At 47.1% G+C, this 19,553-nt stretch overlaps 1 protein-coding gene across 1 annotated transcript in view; it reads left to right on the forward strand.

The window, feature by feature from the left end:
- The window catches only part of DLG1 (discs large MAGUK scaffold protein 1), a 498,578-nt gene that overhangs the window by 70,981 nt on the left and 408,044 nt on the right, over positions 1–19,553 (forward strand). The window contains exon 8 of the mRNA XM_054039246.1: positions 10,234–10,253. Coding sequence (XP_053895221.1) covers positions 10,234–10,253 — 20 coding nt within the window. The remainder of the gene's footprint in view (positions 1–10,233; positions 10,254–19,553) is intronic.

Consider the following 19,553-nt stretch of genomic DNA (forward strand, 5'->3'; position numbering starts at 1 on the left):
ATGGTAGCACCGGCCCTGCCTGAATGAATGTAGCACCCGGCCTACAGCATGCAATTCTGAATACAGGACTGTGCCCTGTACATATGGTCCTATGCTGCTGATCGGTTTCTCTCCCCACTGGGGAAGCCTGCTGTGCTGTCACAGTTGACAATTACTCGTGCTCTGTTAGCATGAAATACTAGGGGCCTTTACACTAGTTTAAATTGGGAATGACTCCATTGATTACACAGGTGTGAGTGAGAGAAGAATCAGGCCCTGGAAGTATAAATAGGGCTAGTGTCTCTTGGAGTCCTTTTAGCATCTAATGAGAACTGCAGTTCTTTGTTTCCCTGTTCCAATAAATAAAGTGCCCCAGGGGGTTTCACTTTTCCAACTATTTATCTGGTTATTTTCTCTTTTCCCATATTCACTGCGGAACAACCCCGTCAGGCAAACTCATTTTCTGCTGGGGTGAAATATCTGTGTGCAAACTTCCATTCCACCTGACAGACCATTCCCCAAGAAGCCAGGAGTCCTGATACAACCTGTGCATCCTTTCTCCTCTAGAAGCTGTTCACTATGCCTAACCTCACCCAAAAATGAACATTCCAGAAAACCACATCTCCAAAACAGTACAATCCTACCCGTAAGATGAAGGGATTACTTTAGATTTTGTAGTGTACTTTTCAATATGATGACTGGTTTGATAGAGCAACAAGAAAAGGAATTCACAAGATAATTCCTGGGGGCCTGCAGGGGTGTTTGTTTCACCATTGAAAGAAGGAGGGTCTTGAGCTTTAGAATTTTTGTAAATGAACAAGGTAAACATTTAAGGCTGATTTTTAATCAGTTACTGTAACTGCATGCAAAACTGAATAATGATGGACATCTATTGCATGGACACTACAATCGGTGCCCTTTAAGAGGGAGCAGGGCCTGTGCACCTGTGAATCATCAGCTCACTCCAAGTGGAATTTAAGAGCTGAGGGCTAGGATCCTCTGAAGGGGCTAGCTGGTTGAGCTTTCTGAGGCAGTGCTGGGAGGCTAAAAAGGGCTAAGAGCTAGTCTGCTGTCCTGAGCCAGAGAGCCATGGCCGGAGAAAGTGGAGGAAGAGAACTGAAGGCTGAGAGAAGCAGAGGGAGTTGCCTGATGGCTCTCAGGGCTAGAGAGGGTGAGAAGGAAGGTGAGGGATACTGGTAAATGGTGTGGAGTCTCTGTCTCTACTTGATGTATTGTCGGGACTATGGTTATTGTCTGTGTGCATGGGGGTTTTCCTTTATAATAAATGAACCCTACAAGGGCTGTATTTATACTTGGGAAGATGCTCTGGACTATTTCTGGATTCTGAAGGAGAAAAACTGAGGCAGGTGTGCCTGTCATGCTGTGGCCTGCCAGAGGAAGGTGCTCCAGTTGTGGGGGCTGTATGAGAGCCAGTGTGTGGGTTATGTGCTTTCATGTATAGTGTGCATGTATGCAGCCTTCTGATGTGCATTCATGGTAACTGCATGCAACTTAAATACAGGTGTATACACTTGTATCCCACACAATGGGGAGCCTGACTTGAAAAAAAAATTCCAGCTTTAATCTTAGTTTTGGAGATGGCTCCTGCAGCTGTTGAAATCAATAGCCAAACTCCTAGTAGCTTTGAGGAACCGTGTCAGGCCTTTAATTGCTGAGGGTGAAATTCAGTTTGCTAGCTCAGTTCAGAGACGCTTCCCAACATTCTGTGGCTCATCCCACTACTGGTGGGTTCTTGGGTCTGGCAATAGTGGGCTGTGACTCTCTGTGACACTAATAGGAGCTGCACAGACAAACCTTCCCATTGAATCAGAATATATCTGAGGTGGGGCTCAGCTGAAAAATTCGAATATGCTGTAAGATTTAGATTCCTCAAAGTTTGGGCGTGTTCAAATCAGGGTGAGTTTAGCCCTGTGACAGGACCTGCTTCCTGGTGAACAAGGGGTTAATGTCAGCTCAGCTGCCCCCTCCTGCCCCAGTGAAGGGTGGGGGAAGCTCAGCATCAAGGTTATATTGGCTGCTTGGGAGACAGAGGTCAGTACCACACACAAGGTCAGGGTCATAGGGCAGGTGTGCCCTCCATGTCCCAAGGAATTTCCTATTCCTGCCCTTACCTGCCTCTGGCAGGTATTATGAGGGTTAATCTGAGCCATTACACACATTGAATCTATTTCCCCATGTTAAATATCCTCCCACCTTCTTGTCAAACTGTCTGTAATGGGCCATCTTGATTATCACTACAGAAGTTTTTTCTTTTTTTTCTCCTGATAATTGCTCATCTTAATTATTTAGCCTCTTAGAGTTGGTAGGGCAACTCCCACCTTTTCATGTTATATATACACTTACAGAGATCTCCTTACTATATGTTCCATTCTATGCATCCGAAGAAGTGGGCAGTAGCCCACGAAAGCTTATGCTCAAATAAATTTGTTAGTCTCTAAGGTGCCACAAGTACTCCTGTTCTTTTAATCTGTATAATGTTTGTGAAGCACTTTGAACAGGAAAAGCATTATTTGAGTGCTAAATAAAATGTACTTTATTTAATTTGCTCTCTGTTTTTCCCCGCAATGGAGCGTGCTGCTGAGATTGGCCCAAACAGGAACCATTTACCCAAACTCACACTTCTTGTATGCAGGAACTTGAACACTAAAGCTGATACTGTCAGAAGCATCCACTAATTTTGAGTGCTCAGCCTGCATCTTGGGCATCTCAAAGTGGGCACCCAAAAACTAGTGAATGCTTCTGACAATTGAAGCCTTTGCTCCCCCTTAGCAACAACACAATACAAGAGAAGTGCACGGTACCACCAGGTCTCTCACCAGACTACTGTGGAGTATGAAAAAAGACACAGGCTAGGTGTCAGAAGAGCTTAAGAGCCGGGGACTTGGGAATGAGGAGACCAAGTCTCTGTTCCCAACTCTCCCATTATGCAAACCATTTCTCCTCTCTGTGCCTTCACTTCCCCACCTATATCATGAGGATGATATTTGTCAACCTTATAACAGTTGAGATCCTGTGATGAAAAACACTAAACAAATGCAAATAATTGGTTTCCTCATAGATCCAGCAATCTAGACACCTTGACCTTCAGCTAACTTGCTTTTTGTAGTTTGTGCAGGATGTCACTTACTGTCTTTTGGGGTGACCAGATGTCCTGATTTTATAGGGACAGTCCTGATTTTTGGGTCTTTCTTATATAGGCTCCTATTACCCCACCCCACCCCCACCCCGTCCCGATTTTTCACACTTGCTGTTTGGTCACCCTACTTTTGATAGAGTTTAAGACCAGAAGGGACCACCGGATTATCTAGCTTGATCTCCTATATGTTGCAGGCCCCTAAACACCAACCCACAACAAGCCCAACAAAGAGAACTAGACCAAATATTACAGCTCTCTTGCCACTTACTTTGTTACGTAGGCTGGCCGTTCCCCAGAGGTATCTCTTTCTGCTCTCACTATTGTTTTTGGGTTTTGGACAATCAATTTACGGAGGTGGTATCTCAGGAAGCCAACATTTCCCTCTGTGAATGAGAGGGAATATTGCCTTGTGGTTGGAGCAAAGGGCTGGGAGATGTTTTCCTGAGTTATCTTCCCTGCTCCACTACCTCACTCATTGTGTGACCTTCAGCAAGATGTATACCTTCTGTGCGCTTCAGGTTACCCTCTCTGAAAGGGGAATAATGCTGCTTCCCACACAGGGACTTGCTGAGGTTTATGAACACTTATACAATGTGTTGGGGGTCTCCTGAGTAAAGTGCTATTATTTTATTTTGTTACTAAGATAAGTCAAAGAATGTTGTCATGGTACAATTAAGGAAATGCATTAGGAAGTAATATGTAATATGACTTTTGAAATTAAAACCATTTAACACCTGCTTGAGATTCTAATGATTTCTAGTATCAGGGGGTAGCCGTGTTAGTCTGTATCTACAAAAACAACAAGGAGTCTGGTGGCACCTTAAAGACTAACAGATTTATTTGGGCATAAGCTTTCGTGGGTAAAAAAAACCTCACTTTTTCAGATGCAGAAGTGAGGTTTTTACCCACGAAAGCTTATGCCCAAATAAATCTGTTAGCCTTTAAGGTGCCACCAGACTCCATGTTGTTTTAATGATTTCTAAACAACCCCTCCAGCTGTAGCCTCATGGTTTGAAATGTCACTAGGATCCCTTGATGTAATAGCAACCTTGTCATTTGTGATTGGTGGTTATTCTATTAATAATATTACTAACCAAACATTATTTAATGGGATAAAATTGCCCATCTAGAAAAGGTTTATTTAAATCAAAACAGGGTCAGAAGGAACATTAATACCCATTTTCCACTTCTGACTGTAAAATTCCAAAATTAGAAGGTTACCACTGCAATTAGTAGGCGCTCCAGCACAGGGGGCGGGTATAATTATAGTGAGAGAACCATTCCCCCTGGGGTTAATGATTCACCAAGCATATGTAAGTACGTTTAAATACCAAGGGGGAGGAGGAGCATTTTCTCACAAGCATCACATTCCTTGTTTAAGTGCTATATTATTACTTGGCACATTATGGAAAAGTTATTTTAATAAGTTAGTACTTTCTCTGTTTACTTCAGGGGAGACTTTTAGAAAAGGCAGAATCAATTTGCAGTTAATCAGATAGATAAAGCTTGCAACTGGGATGTTAAAACAAAGAGGAGTCCTTGAGGCACTTTAGAGACTAACAAATTTATTTGGGCATAAGCTTTTGTGGGCTAAAACCCACTTCATCAGATGCATGGAGTGAAAAATACAGTAAGCAGAATATATATTATAGCACATGAAAAGATGGGAGTTGCCTTATCAAGTGGCAGGTCAGTGCTAACGAGGCCAATTCAATTAAGGTGGAAGTGGCCTATTCTCATATGTACTGCTTAATGTATTTTTCACTCCATGCATCTGATGAAGTGGGTTCTAGCCCACGAAAGCTTATGCCCAAATAAATGTTGTTAGTCTCTAAGGTGCCACAAGGATTCCTAGTTGTTTTTGCTGATACAGACTAACACGGCTGCCCCTCTGAAACCTGGGATGTTGACATTTCTCAGGCTTACCTCTTTAAGAGCTGCTCATTATGGTAATTCTTTATTTACCTTTTTGAACACTTTACTGCTTGATCCTTGCTGGAGTCTTTACAGTAGTAACCAGGCCATGCAGTGTCGGCTGAGAAGTTTAAAGACATGAATCCATCCCTTTGGACTATTTGTCACCCAGTAAGAGTTCTCTCAAAGCAATAACAACCTCATCTAACATTATGACATGGGAATCATAACTTTATTCTTTTTACAGTAATAAACCAATAAGAGATTTCACAGGGAAATACGGCCAGTACACACACTTTTGATATTATTAATATTATGTCTACCCAACCATAGCAAACTATAATGCACATAGATCATCAATACACAGAATCGGTACTTTCTCTTTCTGTAGAGTGTCAACAGGTGCCACCAGTCTTTCTCTTAGGGTATGTCTACACTGCAAAACATGAGCATGGGCTATCATGCTCAAGCCAAGCCAGTCTGAATTCCGCTACTGCAGGTAACAATAGCAATGAAAACAGTTCAGTATGGGCTTCAGCATGGGTAGTTCAAGCCCTGCATGGGCCCTTGGTATGTACTCTGCTCACTAGCCTGCTCTGAAGCTTGGGCCATGCTGACTTCATGGCAGTTGTTACCTACACTAACTGGATTCAAGCTATGTTGGGTAGACTAGCATGTGCACAGCTGTTGCTGTGTAGGCATACCCCCTTCCCGTCTGTGCACTATAGCATTTCATGTTCACCTTATCACATCTCCCTCTCCTAGTATCTCCTGTATAATTAAATGAACCTTTCTGCCTGGAATGAGACATCTCTCCAGAAAGAAAATGCTGTATGAAATTGAATGCTTTTCAGCTTTGGGGGAGAGCAGGTGCAATAAACAGGGAGGGCTTCATTTTGCTCACTATTGATTTCTCATGGACCTGCGCTATGGTGATGGCTTGCAAGAAGGTAGCATTCTGCTCTCTTCTACAAGAGGAAGTACAATACAGCACCTTTTAAATGGAGTATAGTAGTATTACTGAATGGGGGGCAAGAGGGTGTGGTCATTAGGTACTGAACTGGGAGCCAGGAGACCTGGGTTCTGTTCCTACCTCTTCCATTGATCTAGCATGTGACCTCAGGCAAGTCAGTTATTCCCTGTAAAAATAGGACACTGAGATTTCCTTCCTGTAAAATGGGAATGTGAGACGATATTTCCACTTCTTTGTAAAGCAGAGCTATGGACAAAAAGTGTCAAATATAAACAGCTGAGAACAGAAATGGAAGAGCCCCAGAGCTTTTGCAGGGAAAATTACAGGTTGGCAGATTGTAATTATCCAACTGGAATCTGGTCAGGACACCTGGACTTAATACTCTACCTCCAATGAAAAGTGCCAGGAAATTTTTAATCACAAATTATTGGAACCTCAGCTATATGTCCTATCTGTAACACCACACTTTTTGCAGTATAATGCAAACAACCATATATCAGACTAATACATTCCTGCCTGTGGTGGGAACTGGGAATTTCCTAGCTGGTGTGCTTTGCAATCAAAGTAAACCAGTGTTAAACCCCTTTCCCACCCCATTCCTATCTAGCTAAAATATTTGTCTCTATATGCTGATGAAGAATTACAAGCAAATGCAATATTGCCAGTGGCTAAGGATAATAGGATAGAAACACTAGGCCAAACTCTCTTCTGACAGAAGTCAGTCAATTGCAAAATTCCCTTTAACATCAATGGGAAGAGGGTCATACCCATAGTCACCTGTTTCAGAGTATGAGCATTTAATAAATCTATTTATGTAGTGTAGTTGTAGCCATGTTGGTCCCAGGATATGAAAGAGACAAAATGGGTGAGGTAATATCTTTTAATAGACCAGTTTCTGTTGGTGAGAGAAACAAGCTTTCAAGCTTACACAGAGCTCTCTCATGAACAGAAGTTGGTCTAATAAAAGATATTACCTCTCACTTTGTCTCTCTAACATCTGTGAATTTCAGCCATTTTGCTACAGAACTTGAATGGCACAGTGCTCTCCAAATAGTGATTGATAGGGGAGAGCTGATATTTGCAGGGCAAGTTGAAGTAGGAGGTGGTATGCATCCCAGATATTGTTTGCTATTGGTTTCCTTTGTAGCAAGACACTTTTGCAATGTTACGCTATAGTGACCTAGCTCAATACAAGGCATACGGTTTGCTAGTGTTTAGGGCTTATTGAAAACAAGCTCCTGGGTATATTTAAACATATTGAGACTGTATCACCCTGGGTCTTTCCTTCTGCCCTATGGACACTAAAGATAAACATAAGAGAAGACACTGATTAGCTTGACATTAAAGGCTGTATAGTGATGATATTTTCTTCTAAGCAATAGCTCATAGAATATGATTTACAAACTACCATTAGGCAGAACTTTGAAAAAATTAAAAGACTTGTTTTTTCTAAGCTTAATGTGTCTGGAAAACCTCTCCTATGATTTGGTTTATTTATTGTTATGAAATATTTGTCTGACAGTTATGATCATTGCTAGTGCCTCCAGTGTGTCTTAGAGCTTAATTGGCTGTTGACAACTGAGATAATGTGATGATCTTTCCCTGCACCAACAATTTATAATACACAAGCTTCCAGGGTCCAAAGGTCCTTTCCTTCTTCTCTTAACAATGCAATTTAATTTGATAGAGCATTGTTCACCCAGTGTCTCTCAAGGCACAGTGCAATAGGTGATGTGGGGTAGATGGGTAGAAAGAGAGAGGAAGTTGTTATAGCAAGGGTGAGGGGAGCTGGGGAAAACATATCAGTATCACTGCCAACTTTTTGGTAATGAGGGAATTTTGGCTGGGGCTGGAGTCTGTTGCCAGTCTGGCAATGTTTCCTAAAGTGCCAGCCTTCTTGTGAATTTGAGCCCTCTGGTTGGTTGCCTGCCCCACTTGCCCGCCTCCTGGGAAAGAATAACCAATCAGATCTGCTGCAGGCAGAGCTCTCTCTTCCCTCCCCATAGCAACCCGAAGCCGTTGAAGCGAAAGCCCAGCAGCTCAAGGTGGTGCTGCCACCTCCTTACTTGTGAGCAATGGGGACAGGATGGTGTCTCTGCTCCTCGGCCTCCCTGCAGCACCCACATGGGAAGGGGCAGAGGTGGGTGAAGAGCCTCTGGAGCCACTGGCCCGGCCTGAAAGAGGGGAGACTCTGATGCATCCTGCCCCAAGTGGGGGGGGAGGGGGGTAAAGAGCCACAGGAGAAGGTGAGGTGGGGCGGGGACAGAATTTATTGCTGGACAGGGGATGGACAGATGTGGGGGTGAGAGTTCCTGCAACAGGGACCAAAATCATTTCCCCCAATAAACTGGGGAGAGTAGGCAACACTAATTCTCTCTCTCTCTCTCTCACACACACACACACAATGGGCATGGGGGGGGGTCAAAAATCAAGACCAAAAATAACAGGATAGTCTTTTAAAAAAACATGATATTTTTGGCCAATCTCATGATTTTGGGGGGTTTGACTCATGATCTTTGATCTCTTGAGGTTGGCAGTACTGTAAGGATAAGTGGCCTAAGGAAGTTGTAAGGGTAAGAGGAGACAGAATGTCAGGGGGTGGGAGAGGCAGGTACAAAGGGATAGAGCAATAGAGGAGTTTACGCAGGAGGAATCCACATGGAAGACTGGAGACTTGCCTGAGGATCCCCTTTCAGAGTTTCCTGGCAGAGTTCCCTGGGGTGGGGAGAGAAGAGCCTACAGAACAAGCCGATGATGCAGCTTCTGCCTGACTTTTGTGCCTTAATATTCGCTCCCTGAAGCTCTCTCCAATAGAGCCAAGTTCCCAGGGATGCTGTCACCAGACTGTACCTGCAGAGCTCTCCTTGGGAAGGCTCCGAAGCAGAGTGAGGCAGAGCTCACGTTAATGCTGAAGAAATTCAGTTCTCAGTTTTCTTTTGTAACTACAAACCACACAACAAAGAGCTCCTGTGGTAATGATGTGCTCTACATGGAGCGTATCATTTCTCCAGAAATTAGCTAGCCTTGGGCTAGTCCTAGCTTTCTTGTAAGATCTCATTTTACATCTCATTTTGGTAGCATTCGTATCTGTTTCTGTCACTGATCTGACATTAAATTTTACTTGCTGGTAAGTGATGAGAGAAAAATGCTGACTCTGACAGTAGAAAATCAGTAGTGCCTTAGTAGGCACGTCTGGTATAATTTTTCTGGGAACATATTTTTCACTCTCATGCTGTTTCAGTGATGTTTCACTGGAATTACCAGCTCTAACTTAACCAGCATATTGCTGGTTGTAACTCCAACTATCTATTTAACTGTCTAGTTGCCATGAGACTAAGTGCAAACACCTTTATGAAGATGCATAGTGTAAAATAAGTCATGTGATGAACCATGAGCTAGTCTCCACTGTCTCCAACTAGTTTGTCTCCAGCTCTTCAGTACTGTGGTGCCTAAAAGTGAATCAATGTGACTCTGATTGTTAGTCTACATAGGTATCTCCACAGTGCCTATGGCCTTATTATCTAAGCACTGTATGCGCAATATTCTAGGTGAAGTCTCTCCAGGGGCACGTATCGAGGGGCTCTGTGATGTGGGACCTCAGTACACCCGTGGGAGTTTTTGGCACTATAGTGTAGCATGAGCTAACGTGCACCCCTACATGGGATATTCCGGACTGCCTCCTGAGCCGTGGCTGAGTCTGGGGAGTCCATTACTGAACTGGGTGCAGGAGATGCCTGTGTTCGATTTAGGAGTGCGAGCTGGATTTCTGTTGCTGTTGATAGCTGTAACCCCAGTACCGTCTGAGACTATCAGAGCGTGCTGGCCCTTTAAGGGCTCAGCCCAGCTTGGCCCTGCACACCTCTTATGGGGTCTTGGACATAGGTCCAATGATTCTGGGTGGGATTCAGGCCCCCAGAGGAGCACATGACTGAGGGGTCATGTGACTGCATACTGATAGAGAGGCAGCATAGCTTCTGTGGGGAGGAACATAAAAGAAATCACCATTGTGTGAGTGGAGGAAGACCAGGGCTTGCTGCCCATGGAGAGCACTGTGGGCCAGGGTCAGGGCCAGCATGGCTCCCTGCTGAGAGGGAACAAGCAACAGGCTGGGAGTGGCTGGGGAAGGCCTCATGGGAGACCTGTGGAACACCAGCAGCCGGGAGCCTGGAGTGAGACCTGCAGTGGTTCTCTATGGAGGGGGAACTAGTAGTGGGACTGGGATTGGCAGAAGTCTTCAGGGAGCAGGCAAGAAGTGGCCCAGGGAACTCTGAGGCAAGGCAGATTGGAATGCAAGGCAAACAGCGGCTTTGTGTCCCAGGCTGGAGCCTTGAATTGAGGGAGGGTCCTAATTCCGCTATGGAGGGGGAGCCCCTGTGACCACAGGGAAGGACTTTATCTGGGACGGGCCAAGGGAACTATTTGATCCCAGGGTAGCTGAAAGAGCGTGTGTTATTGTTTGGACTTTTATTGCCTCTGAAGGGAGAGGTGGGGGACTGTGGCTAAAGTCTCAAATCCACACACCAGCCTAGGAAGACTCACTCCATGGAAAGTGAGGCACAGCCGTACATCTGCTGAGGGATTAGGTAAGCCAGTCTTCCAGCAGTACCATAATGGTTACAGAAGAGAATCTGAGAGAAAGACATACCAGACCAAATTCATCCCTGATGTAACAGCATTGATGTCAAAAAGGCTACTTCATAGATTTTGCAGACAAGAACTTCCAGTGGGTTGGAGCCCCTTGGGTACAGCTCCCTTGTTTCTCATAGATTTGTGTGTGTGTGTGTACATCTTTAAATTGAAAGTGCTTGGGGCAGCAACCCTCCCTTCATGCTGTCTGAAAAGTGCTTAGCAAACTCTTGGCCCTGTATAAAAAATGAATAATTTCATGCCTTCCCTCCCTGAAGACAAAGGAGATGTTATGGCCTGGAATGTAAATAGCTGGATGAGGAAAGTCTGGTTTCTTTTACTGAGTCACATTGGCACTGTTTGCTAAAAAGAAAGCAAGTGTTTGTGACAGCTTTCCAGGAAAAAAAAATGCTGTGCAAAGTGATTTCCTAATAGGTGCTTGTCTAGTTGCACTGCCCCCTCTAACCTAGAGTCCTCCCAGGGCTGACCCTTGCTGTTGTGTTGTCTTCATGCATTGGAACCCAACCACACTGAAGGCCAAAGGAGGCAGGGGAAGGAAAGGATCATAGACTATCAGGGTTGGAAGGGACCTCAGGAGGTCATCTAGTCCAACCCCCTGCTCAAAGCAGGACCAATTCCCAACTAAATCATCCCAGCCAGGGCTTTGTCAAGCCTGACCTTAAAAACCTCTAAGGAAGGAGATTCCACCACCTCCCTAGGTAACCCATTCCAGTGCTTCACCACCCTCCTAGTGAAATAGTGTTTCCTAATATCCAACCTAAACCTCCCCCACTGCAACTTGAGACCATTGCTCCTTATTCTGTCATCTGCTACCACTGAGAACAGTCCAGATCCATCCTCTTTGGAACCCCCTTCAGGTAGTTGAAAGCAGCTATCAAATCCCCCCCTTTTATAAAAAAAAAAAAAAAAGCCCAGTTGCCCTTATCTAACCATCACTTATTTGAAAATCTGGCCCTTGGTGCACCAATCCCAAGTATAAACCTGAGGGTTGGAAGGGACCTCAGGAGGTCATCTAGTTTAATGTGCTGCTCAAAGCAGGACCAATCCCCAGTCAGATTTTTGCCCCAGATCCCTAAATGGCCCCCTCAAAGATTGAACTCGCAACCTTGGGTTTAGCAGGCCAATGCTCAAACCACTGAGTTATCCCTCCCCCTGTTGGATGAGTCACCTGGACCAATCATGGTCTCTGCTCAGAGGGTCTGTTCATCAACCCCCCATTAGTGATATTGATCATTGATGAATGTTTGACTTAAAAATCCTCACCTGCAGTGAAATATTAACATGTGCTTCTCAGCCCAGTCCCTGCTTCAGAGTAAGTCACCCTGCATGAGGGCATTTGAATGGGAGGCAATGGAATAACTGACCTTGTGGTAGTGGTGACTCAGCCAGTCGCTCACTGAGGGAGTGGTGACACAATGAGCAGAGGGATTGGTTCTCTTCACCGTTTGATGGCAAAAGGGTTCCTGCCTCTTGTGTCAATGTTTCATTGTTCACATTTCTTTTCTTGCTTAAAAAAACCCCACACAATGTGATGTGTAATAGGCAGATTGGTGATATCTGAGACATTTCTCTCCTCACTTTGTTCACCTAAACAGAACCGAGGGAATCTTTTCCACATGATGTCTCTCTAGGTCTATGCTACATAGTCGACATAAGGCAGCTTACGTCACCCTAACTCTGTAAGCATCTACACTAAACTATAGCTCCCGCTGCTGTAACTTGCCTGCTACACTGACTTAATAACTTCACCTCTGCAGGAGGCATGGCGCTTAAGTCGATGTAGTTAGGTTGATGCAGTGTCAGCGTAGAGGGTGCTTTGCCTATATTGACTGTTGCTGCCTTTCAGAAACTCTCCTGATGCAGTTAAAATGGTGCAAGTGCTCCTGGTAAGGATGAGCACTGCTGACACCAGGAGAGCAGCATGGATGTGTAAAACCAATTCAATTACTGTGGTGGCTGTATGTGGACATTACTTAGGTCAACTTAATTTTTTAGTGTAGACTTGCCATAAATCTTCAATGATTATTTTATAAACCACATTATGCTTTTCACCCTGACTGAGAGGTGCAGTTAGTTTCTCTCATTCGTTCTCTTTCTGTCGTATGTGGTAAATGTTTAGCTTAGGTGCTGACTGTCCCATAAGGGAAGGGAAGTGGTATAGAACACACTCATTTAAGTGCAAGCTCTATTATGGTCCTTAGTGGTTCCAAGCACTTTGCTTGTTCAGTGATACTAAAGAGGTCATGGGCACACCCAAAAAGAACATGACCAGACCGAAATCCCCTGTGTCCTATGGTTTCACCCACTCCCATCCAAGTGCATGTATAAGCAACAAATAAAGTAGCATCTTGTTCCCTGTAAAAGGCATTTCAGGACTTGTCTCCACTTACAGCACTGCAGCAGTGTGTGTAGCTGCACCACTGTAGTGCTTAGTGAAGATACTACGTACACCAACAGGAGAGCTTCTCCGTCAGAGTAGGTATTCCACCTCTCCGAGAGGCAGTAGCTATTGTAGGCGCCAACTCCGTGGGAACACCCACAGAAAAATATTAGCAGGTGCTTAGCACCCACCGGCAGCCAAGCTCCCCTCCCTCCCCCTACTCCTGCCCACCAGCGGTCCCAGCCAATCAACTCCTCCTGGCACCTCCTGCATGCTGTGGAACAGCTGTTCAGCGGCATGCAGAAGGCGCTGGGAGGGAGGGGGAGGAGCAGGGATGGGTATGCCTGGGGGAAGGGGCAGAACAAGGTGGGGAAGAGGTGGGGTGGGGCCTTGGGGAAGGGATGGGGTGGGGGCGGAAAGAGGTGGGGTGGGGATGGGGGTTTGGGAGAAGGGATAGAGTTGGGGTGGGGTCTGGGGCATAGACGCCGACTCCGTGGGTACTCCAGGGCTGGAGCACCCCTGTGGAAAAATGAGTGGGTGCTCTGCACCCACTGGCAGCCAAGCTCCCCTCCTCTCCTCCTCTTTCCCCTCCCCCCACGAGCATGCCGTGTCCCCGCTCCTCTGCCTACCTCCCAGCATTTACCACCCGGCCACTGCCAAACAGCTGTTTGGGAGCATTAGCATGCTCCAAGAGAGAGGAGCGGGAATGTGGCGTGCTCAGGGGAGGAGGTGGGGCTGGGGTGGGGATTTGGGGAAGGGGTTGGAATGGGGGCAGGGAAGAGGCGGGGCAGGAGCAGGGCCTCATGGACAGGGTGGAGTGGGGGCAGGGCCGGGCGCGGGGGGGGTGTCGAGCACCCACAAGAAAGAGGGGGAAATCGGTGCCTATGATCTGGGGCTGAGCAGAGCTTGAGCACCCTCAGGGAAAATTAGAAGCCAGTGCCTGTGGATGTCAACAGGAGAAGACCTCCCATTGACAAAGTGCTGTCTACACTGGGAGTTAGGTTGGCATAACTGTGTCACTCAGGGGTGTGGATTTTCCACACTCAGAGCAATGTAGTTGTGGGTGCGCTTATTCCAGTTTGAGTGCTTTCAGTGTAAGTGCATTCCTTACCAACGTAAGCTATGTTGATGTAAGGCACTCTTACACCACAATAAGAGAGGGTCCTGTTGTATTAATGTAGATGGAATAAATGGACCAAAAGAGCTAACATAACCTGTCACTGTCCAACATTAAACTATGTTAGACAAAGTTTGGGGTTTGGCAGACAGAGACCTCCGCCTGCTTAATACCGTGGTACAAACACTTCATTAAAAATCTTTGAACCTTTTATTAAAGATACAGCAAAGAAGGAAAAACAGTTAAAGCATTTGAAATGTCAAGTATTAAGTAAGGGTTTCATTTTAACAATATACCTTGTTCCCTTTCCCTTTAGCTGGAGAGAGTTTTTAGAAGGAAAAGCCTTTGTTTGATAATCTTAGATGATATCAAAGATGGTAAGAACTGTCCTTTTGGGGAAAAGAGGTTAACTGCTGTGGGATGGAGCTGCTGTTGTTAAAGGCCAATCCTGTTTTTTGTCCCAGGTGGTGTTTGGGATTCAGCCAGAGCTAGTAGGGGTGACGATGTTGTGTGGGTCCCTCTCTCTCTGGCCCAGTTTGGTCAGGACATCTCTGAGGATTAGAAAGAAGGTACAGGATCTCAGGAGATGGAGTGGCAGACATGATGGCAAAGCTGACCAGACCAAAAGAGAGATGATAAAACAGAAAATATTAGACTGCCACTATCTAAATCACTGGTACGCTCACACCTTGAATACTGTGTAGTACACGCTCCATCCTGTCCCCTCCTGCACGCCCTGCCCGGCCCTAACCCGCCCCGCCCGCTCCATCCCATCCCCTCCTGCCCGGCTCTAACCCTCCCTGTGCGCTCCATCCAGTCCCCTCCTGCGCGCCCTGCCCGGCTCTAGCACTGCCTGCCTGCTCCATCTTCCCAGCTCTACCCCTCCCTTTGTGCTCCACCCTTCCCCATTTCCGTTGTTGCCTAGTTGTGGGAAGATGTATTGGCTGTGGCAGGAACTCATCTGCCTGCTTTGTGGTGGTGGATACTCACTGGCGGGCTCATGGTGTTTTTTGCTAGTAAACAGGCTAATTGCCTCCATTGAAATTTGAGCTGCTTGTAGGGTTTCCAATCTTCCCATTTTTGCCTGGAGTCTCCCGGAATCGGGCTCTATCTCCTGAGGCTACTGAAACTAAACCAGGAGATTTTAGGCACTAAAAGGCCAGCGGTGCAGCAGGGCTAAGGCAGGCTCCCTACTTGCTCTGGCCCCACGGGGCTCCCGGAAGCGTCCAGCACATCCCCGCGGCAGAAGTCCCTGGGGTGTGGCAGGGGGTTGCCATGCGCTGCCCCCACCCCAGGCACCAACTCTGCAGCTTCCATTGGCTGGGAACTGAGGCCAATGGGAGCTGTGGGTGTGGTTCCTGCAGGTAGGGGGAGCGTGCGGAGCTCCCTGTCTCCCCCACAGGGGCCGCATGGCTAGGGTAACCAGACGTCCCATTTTTAAAGGACAGTCCTGTATTTAAGCCCTTCTGCAGGTGTCCTGACTTTTTCTTAACAATGGGCAAATTGTCCTGTATTTTCTGCCTCCCTCCCCATCAGTATTGGAAGATCCGGCTGCTGGCCAGATCCCTGCTTGCCTGCCAGCCGCCCGCCCACCAGCGATGAGTATGGGGGGCTGTCCAGTGGCTGACGATGGGGGTGGGTGTGCAAGGTTGGTGGCAGGGCAAAGATGCAACGTGCAGGGCTGGCCGCTCCCACTGCTGGTCCATCAGCACAGCCCCTGCTGCGTGCCGGTTCTCGGCCAGCAGGGTCTTGCCCCCCGTCCCGTTTCCAGGGCCCACTGCCTGTGAGCTACAGAGGCTGGTGAGTGCAGGCAGGCGCCAGGCAGCGGCCAGTTATGCGTCGCCTCTGCTGCCCACCCATCGGCCCGTTACATGCTGCCCCTCTCACTGTCCTCTCCCTGCTTTGCCCCTTCACCCCATCCTCCAGCCCCTATGCTCCTCCATATCTCCCCTGGCAGGGCGTGTCCCACTCCCAGTGCTGTATGGAGAACCAGCCCCTGGGCAGGGCGCTCAGCTCACACATAGCCTGGTCAGCAGGCTCCTTCCTTCCCCCATTACCTCTGCCTGGGCTGGCACCCCGGAAAGCCCAAGACCCTCCGGCCCGGGCTGCTGGCCAGGAAGAACCAAGCCCTGCGTGTGCCAAAGCCCTGCACAGCACTGGCTCGGGGAAGCCTCTCCACCCCTCCGCTAAGCTCTGGAGTAACGGGGTCGGGGGAAGTGATTTCCAGCCTGTTCACACCCCGGACTTGCAGCTCAACAGCAGTCCCATGGGCTGGGGCTTAGCACCCTCTTCACCCGCACTTCTCCCCCCTGCCCTCCCCAGCCCTGGGTCTGCCCCCAGGGAGTGCAGGGCTGCTCCGTCCCCTAGGCACCCTCCTCTGCTGAGTCACCTCTCTGGCCGGGTCGCTGAAGCCCCTGCAGTCAGGTTCCCTGGGCCCTGGCGCACAATGCGTCCTTAGGGCTTAACCCCTTCCTGCCTGCGCTGTAGCCAGGGGACAGGAGGCGGCTAGATTATGAGCAGCAGCAGCCTGGAGGCTGGTCAGAGGCCAGGACATCCCTTCCCACCCCCAGCTCCTCCCCTGCAGCTGGAAGCAGCTCCCATCCTTTCCCTCTGGCACAGTGCCAAATGGCTGCTGCTAGCCACATTCTGGTGTGAACCCTGGCAGAAACCAGGGGAGGGGCGCATGTGACCCTGCATGTCCCTCCACCCCATGTGCTGCCTCAGGAAGACACTGTACCAGGAGAGGTGGTTCTGTCCTGGGGGTCCAGCCAGGCATGGAGGATGGAGAGTGCTGGGTAGGGAGGGTCAGATTGGTTGGTCACACAAACACACACATGTACGTACGTACGTACGAGAGGTGTATGGGACTGTGTGTCACCCCTCTCAGTGTGGGTATGTGCGGGTAGGGATGTGTGTGTCACCCCCTCCCTGTGTGAACCCTAAAGCCTTAAAGATAAGAAGGTAAATAAAAAGAAATACCGTGTAGTTGGATTCTATTTAACAGGGGCTCAGTCAACTTAATGTTAATTTGAATGTTTGTATGATTGATTGCCGTTGAACTCGCTTGAATACGGGTAATTTTACCTGGTGTCCTGTATTCAGCCTAGGGAAATATGGTCACCCTACGCATGGCTGGCCACTTCCTGGAGCGGCACGCGGAGGGGGCAGCGCGCGTGGCTCCAGTCAGGAGCGCAGCGGGGCTAAGGCAGGCTCCGCCCCCGCAGCTCCCATTGGCTGCAGAGTCAGCGCTCAGGGAGCACCGAGAACAACCACCAAGAGGGGTTCCATAGCCAGCTGGCTGGCTGGGTGTCTATGAAAGGGAGCTCCCCCCCCACACCCCAATTTATCACACCAGTTTTGTGCATCACTTGTTTTAAAACTGAGGTTTTATGCTTAACCTTCATTTTGACAGGGAATTTAGATTGGGAAAGAGGGTTAAATCAGATGTAATCCTAAAACTACAGTCCAATGTAATATAGAGGAATAATACAATCTTACAGGGCTAAATTCATCCCAGGTGTACTCCATCAATGTAACTGAGGAATCTGTTCGCATTCATAACTACAATAGAACACGAATGGTGAGCTTTGAGGTCAGGAATGCCTGATGCACACACATCGTCAACATTGGAAAAGGAAGCCCAGGCCTGGAAAGCACATGCAGTGCAGAGAATTTTAACCCTTTAGCCCACGAGAAGAAGATGGCAGTATAATCTCAGAATTGGGATCCATAAAGATTTTTCCCCTTGAGGGGGAAATTTTGGGAGCCTTCACAGACCTTTCAGGCAGCAATATGTTAGATTTTTGGGGACCCTACTGATGTCCATTGTGACTGACTTTTTGTTCTTGCCCCCTATGTCTCCCCCCCCCAAATTCTTCTATGTCACTCATATTCTAGGCCTCAGGCCTGCAGGCAGGGGAGGCTCTCACTAACTTCAGCAGGAGTATTGTCTGAGTAAGAGCTTCAGTGGTCCATAGCACCTGAGATCCCCATGAGTTCTTTGAGAGCAGATGACACTGGGATTGCCTGCTGAGCAGCTGTTAGCTCTACTCACACGTCCTTGGGTCATTACTTCACTGTGTTGATCACTCTTCAGTCCACTTTGCTCTTTCCCCTGCCCACCACCCTTCACCTTGTGATCGTGACCATCTCCTCCTTCTCGCTCTATCTCGCTCACCCTGCTCATCAAGTTGATTTAATTCCAGTTTGAGCTAGAGAAGAGCATTGCTTTAACAATAGTCAGGATGCAGGGGGAAAATATTTTTTTCCCCTTTTAAACTTTTTGCAATTCTGTTTTGTATCAGGGAGGATATGTATTGTATTAAGCAGGAGGTTTTGCTCACTCCCAAAGGCATTTATTTATTTGCGCCAGTCTTTTATATTTGATATTGTGGTCTGCTGCCAGAGACTTCAAAGCACTGGAGAACACTGAAAGTCATATCTTTGTTTTGTCCTTTATGCTGCACAATAATTTTCATGACAGAAAACTGAAATAAAGAATCACAGGCTGGTTACGCCCCAGAGATTTTTGTGGGAATGTTCTTCACATAAGAAGGAAAAAAAAGTTCTTTTTATTAACTCTTCAGGCCATCAACTGATTGCTGCAGGGACCTAGGTCACTATGCAGCTGTGCCATACAATTCCTCATGCCTGTAACCTCACCACTTCCATGTATCTCTGTTCCTATCCTCTTCCGTGTCTGCAGAAGAGTCGATGGGGGAGACCCAAAGGTGTCAGCTAAAAAAAGGAGAAATGCTACAAAATAAAGCTGCGTTCAAAGTTCTTACCGAGCAACATGAAAAATCCTCAGAAACCAGAAAATTTAAAGCCTCCAGCATCAACTGACAGCAAAGAATAATATTAATAGAAAGTTGCAAAATATTTTTTCCACAGGAAAAGCTTTTGCAATGTGACGCAAAACTTTCCACAGTTTTCAGACAGCTCTGGTAATTTCTAACAGGACTTTTCTGTTTCATGCAATTGTGGTCTGGAATGTTATGTGGCAGGGAGGATTTTCAAGTTGTGGTTTGCAGACACTGGGACATTAAAAGAATCCTGTGCAAACAGCATAACAGCTGCTTGTGTCTTTCTGAGGCAGAACTGTTTCTTTCTTAAACCAGTAAATTTCTATTCTCTTTGAATGATTCTGTCAAAAGGGACATTAATCCCTCTCTTTTTGTGACACTTACAAGTATGCATTCAGCCTTTTCAACTTCTGGTCTAGTTGGCAACTGCAGTTGTATACCCCTTTCCCCACTGGACTTTATTTCCCCCACCTTTAAAGGCATGTCCCAGCTCTGCCACTGACTTGTGTCCTGTGCAGGTCCCTTAATCTTGCTCTGTGTCTCCATTTAACCAAGTAACTTCAGAGGGGTTGCTTTGAGGC

The sequence above is a fragment of the Malaclemys terrapin genome, chromosome 9, assembly GCF_027887155.1.
Source record: "Malaclemys terrapin pileata isolate rMalTer1 chromosome 9, rMalTer1.hap1, whole genome shotgun sequence".
NCBI lineage: Eukaryota > Metazoa > Chordata > Testudines > Emydidae > Malaclemys > Malaclemys terrapin.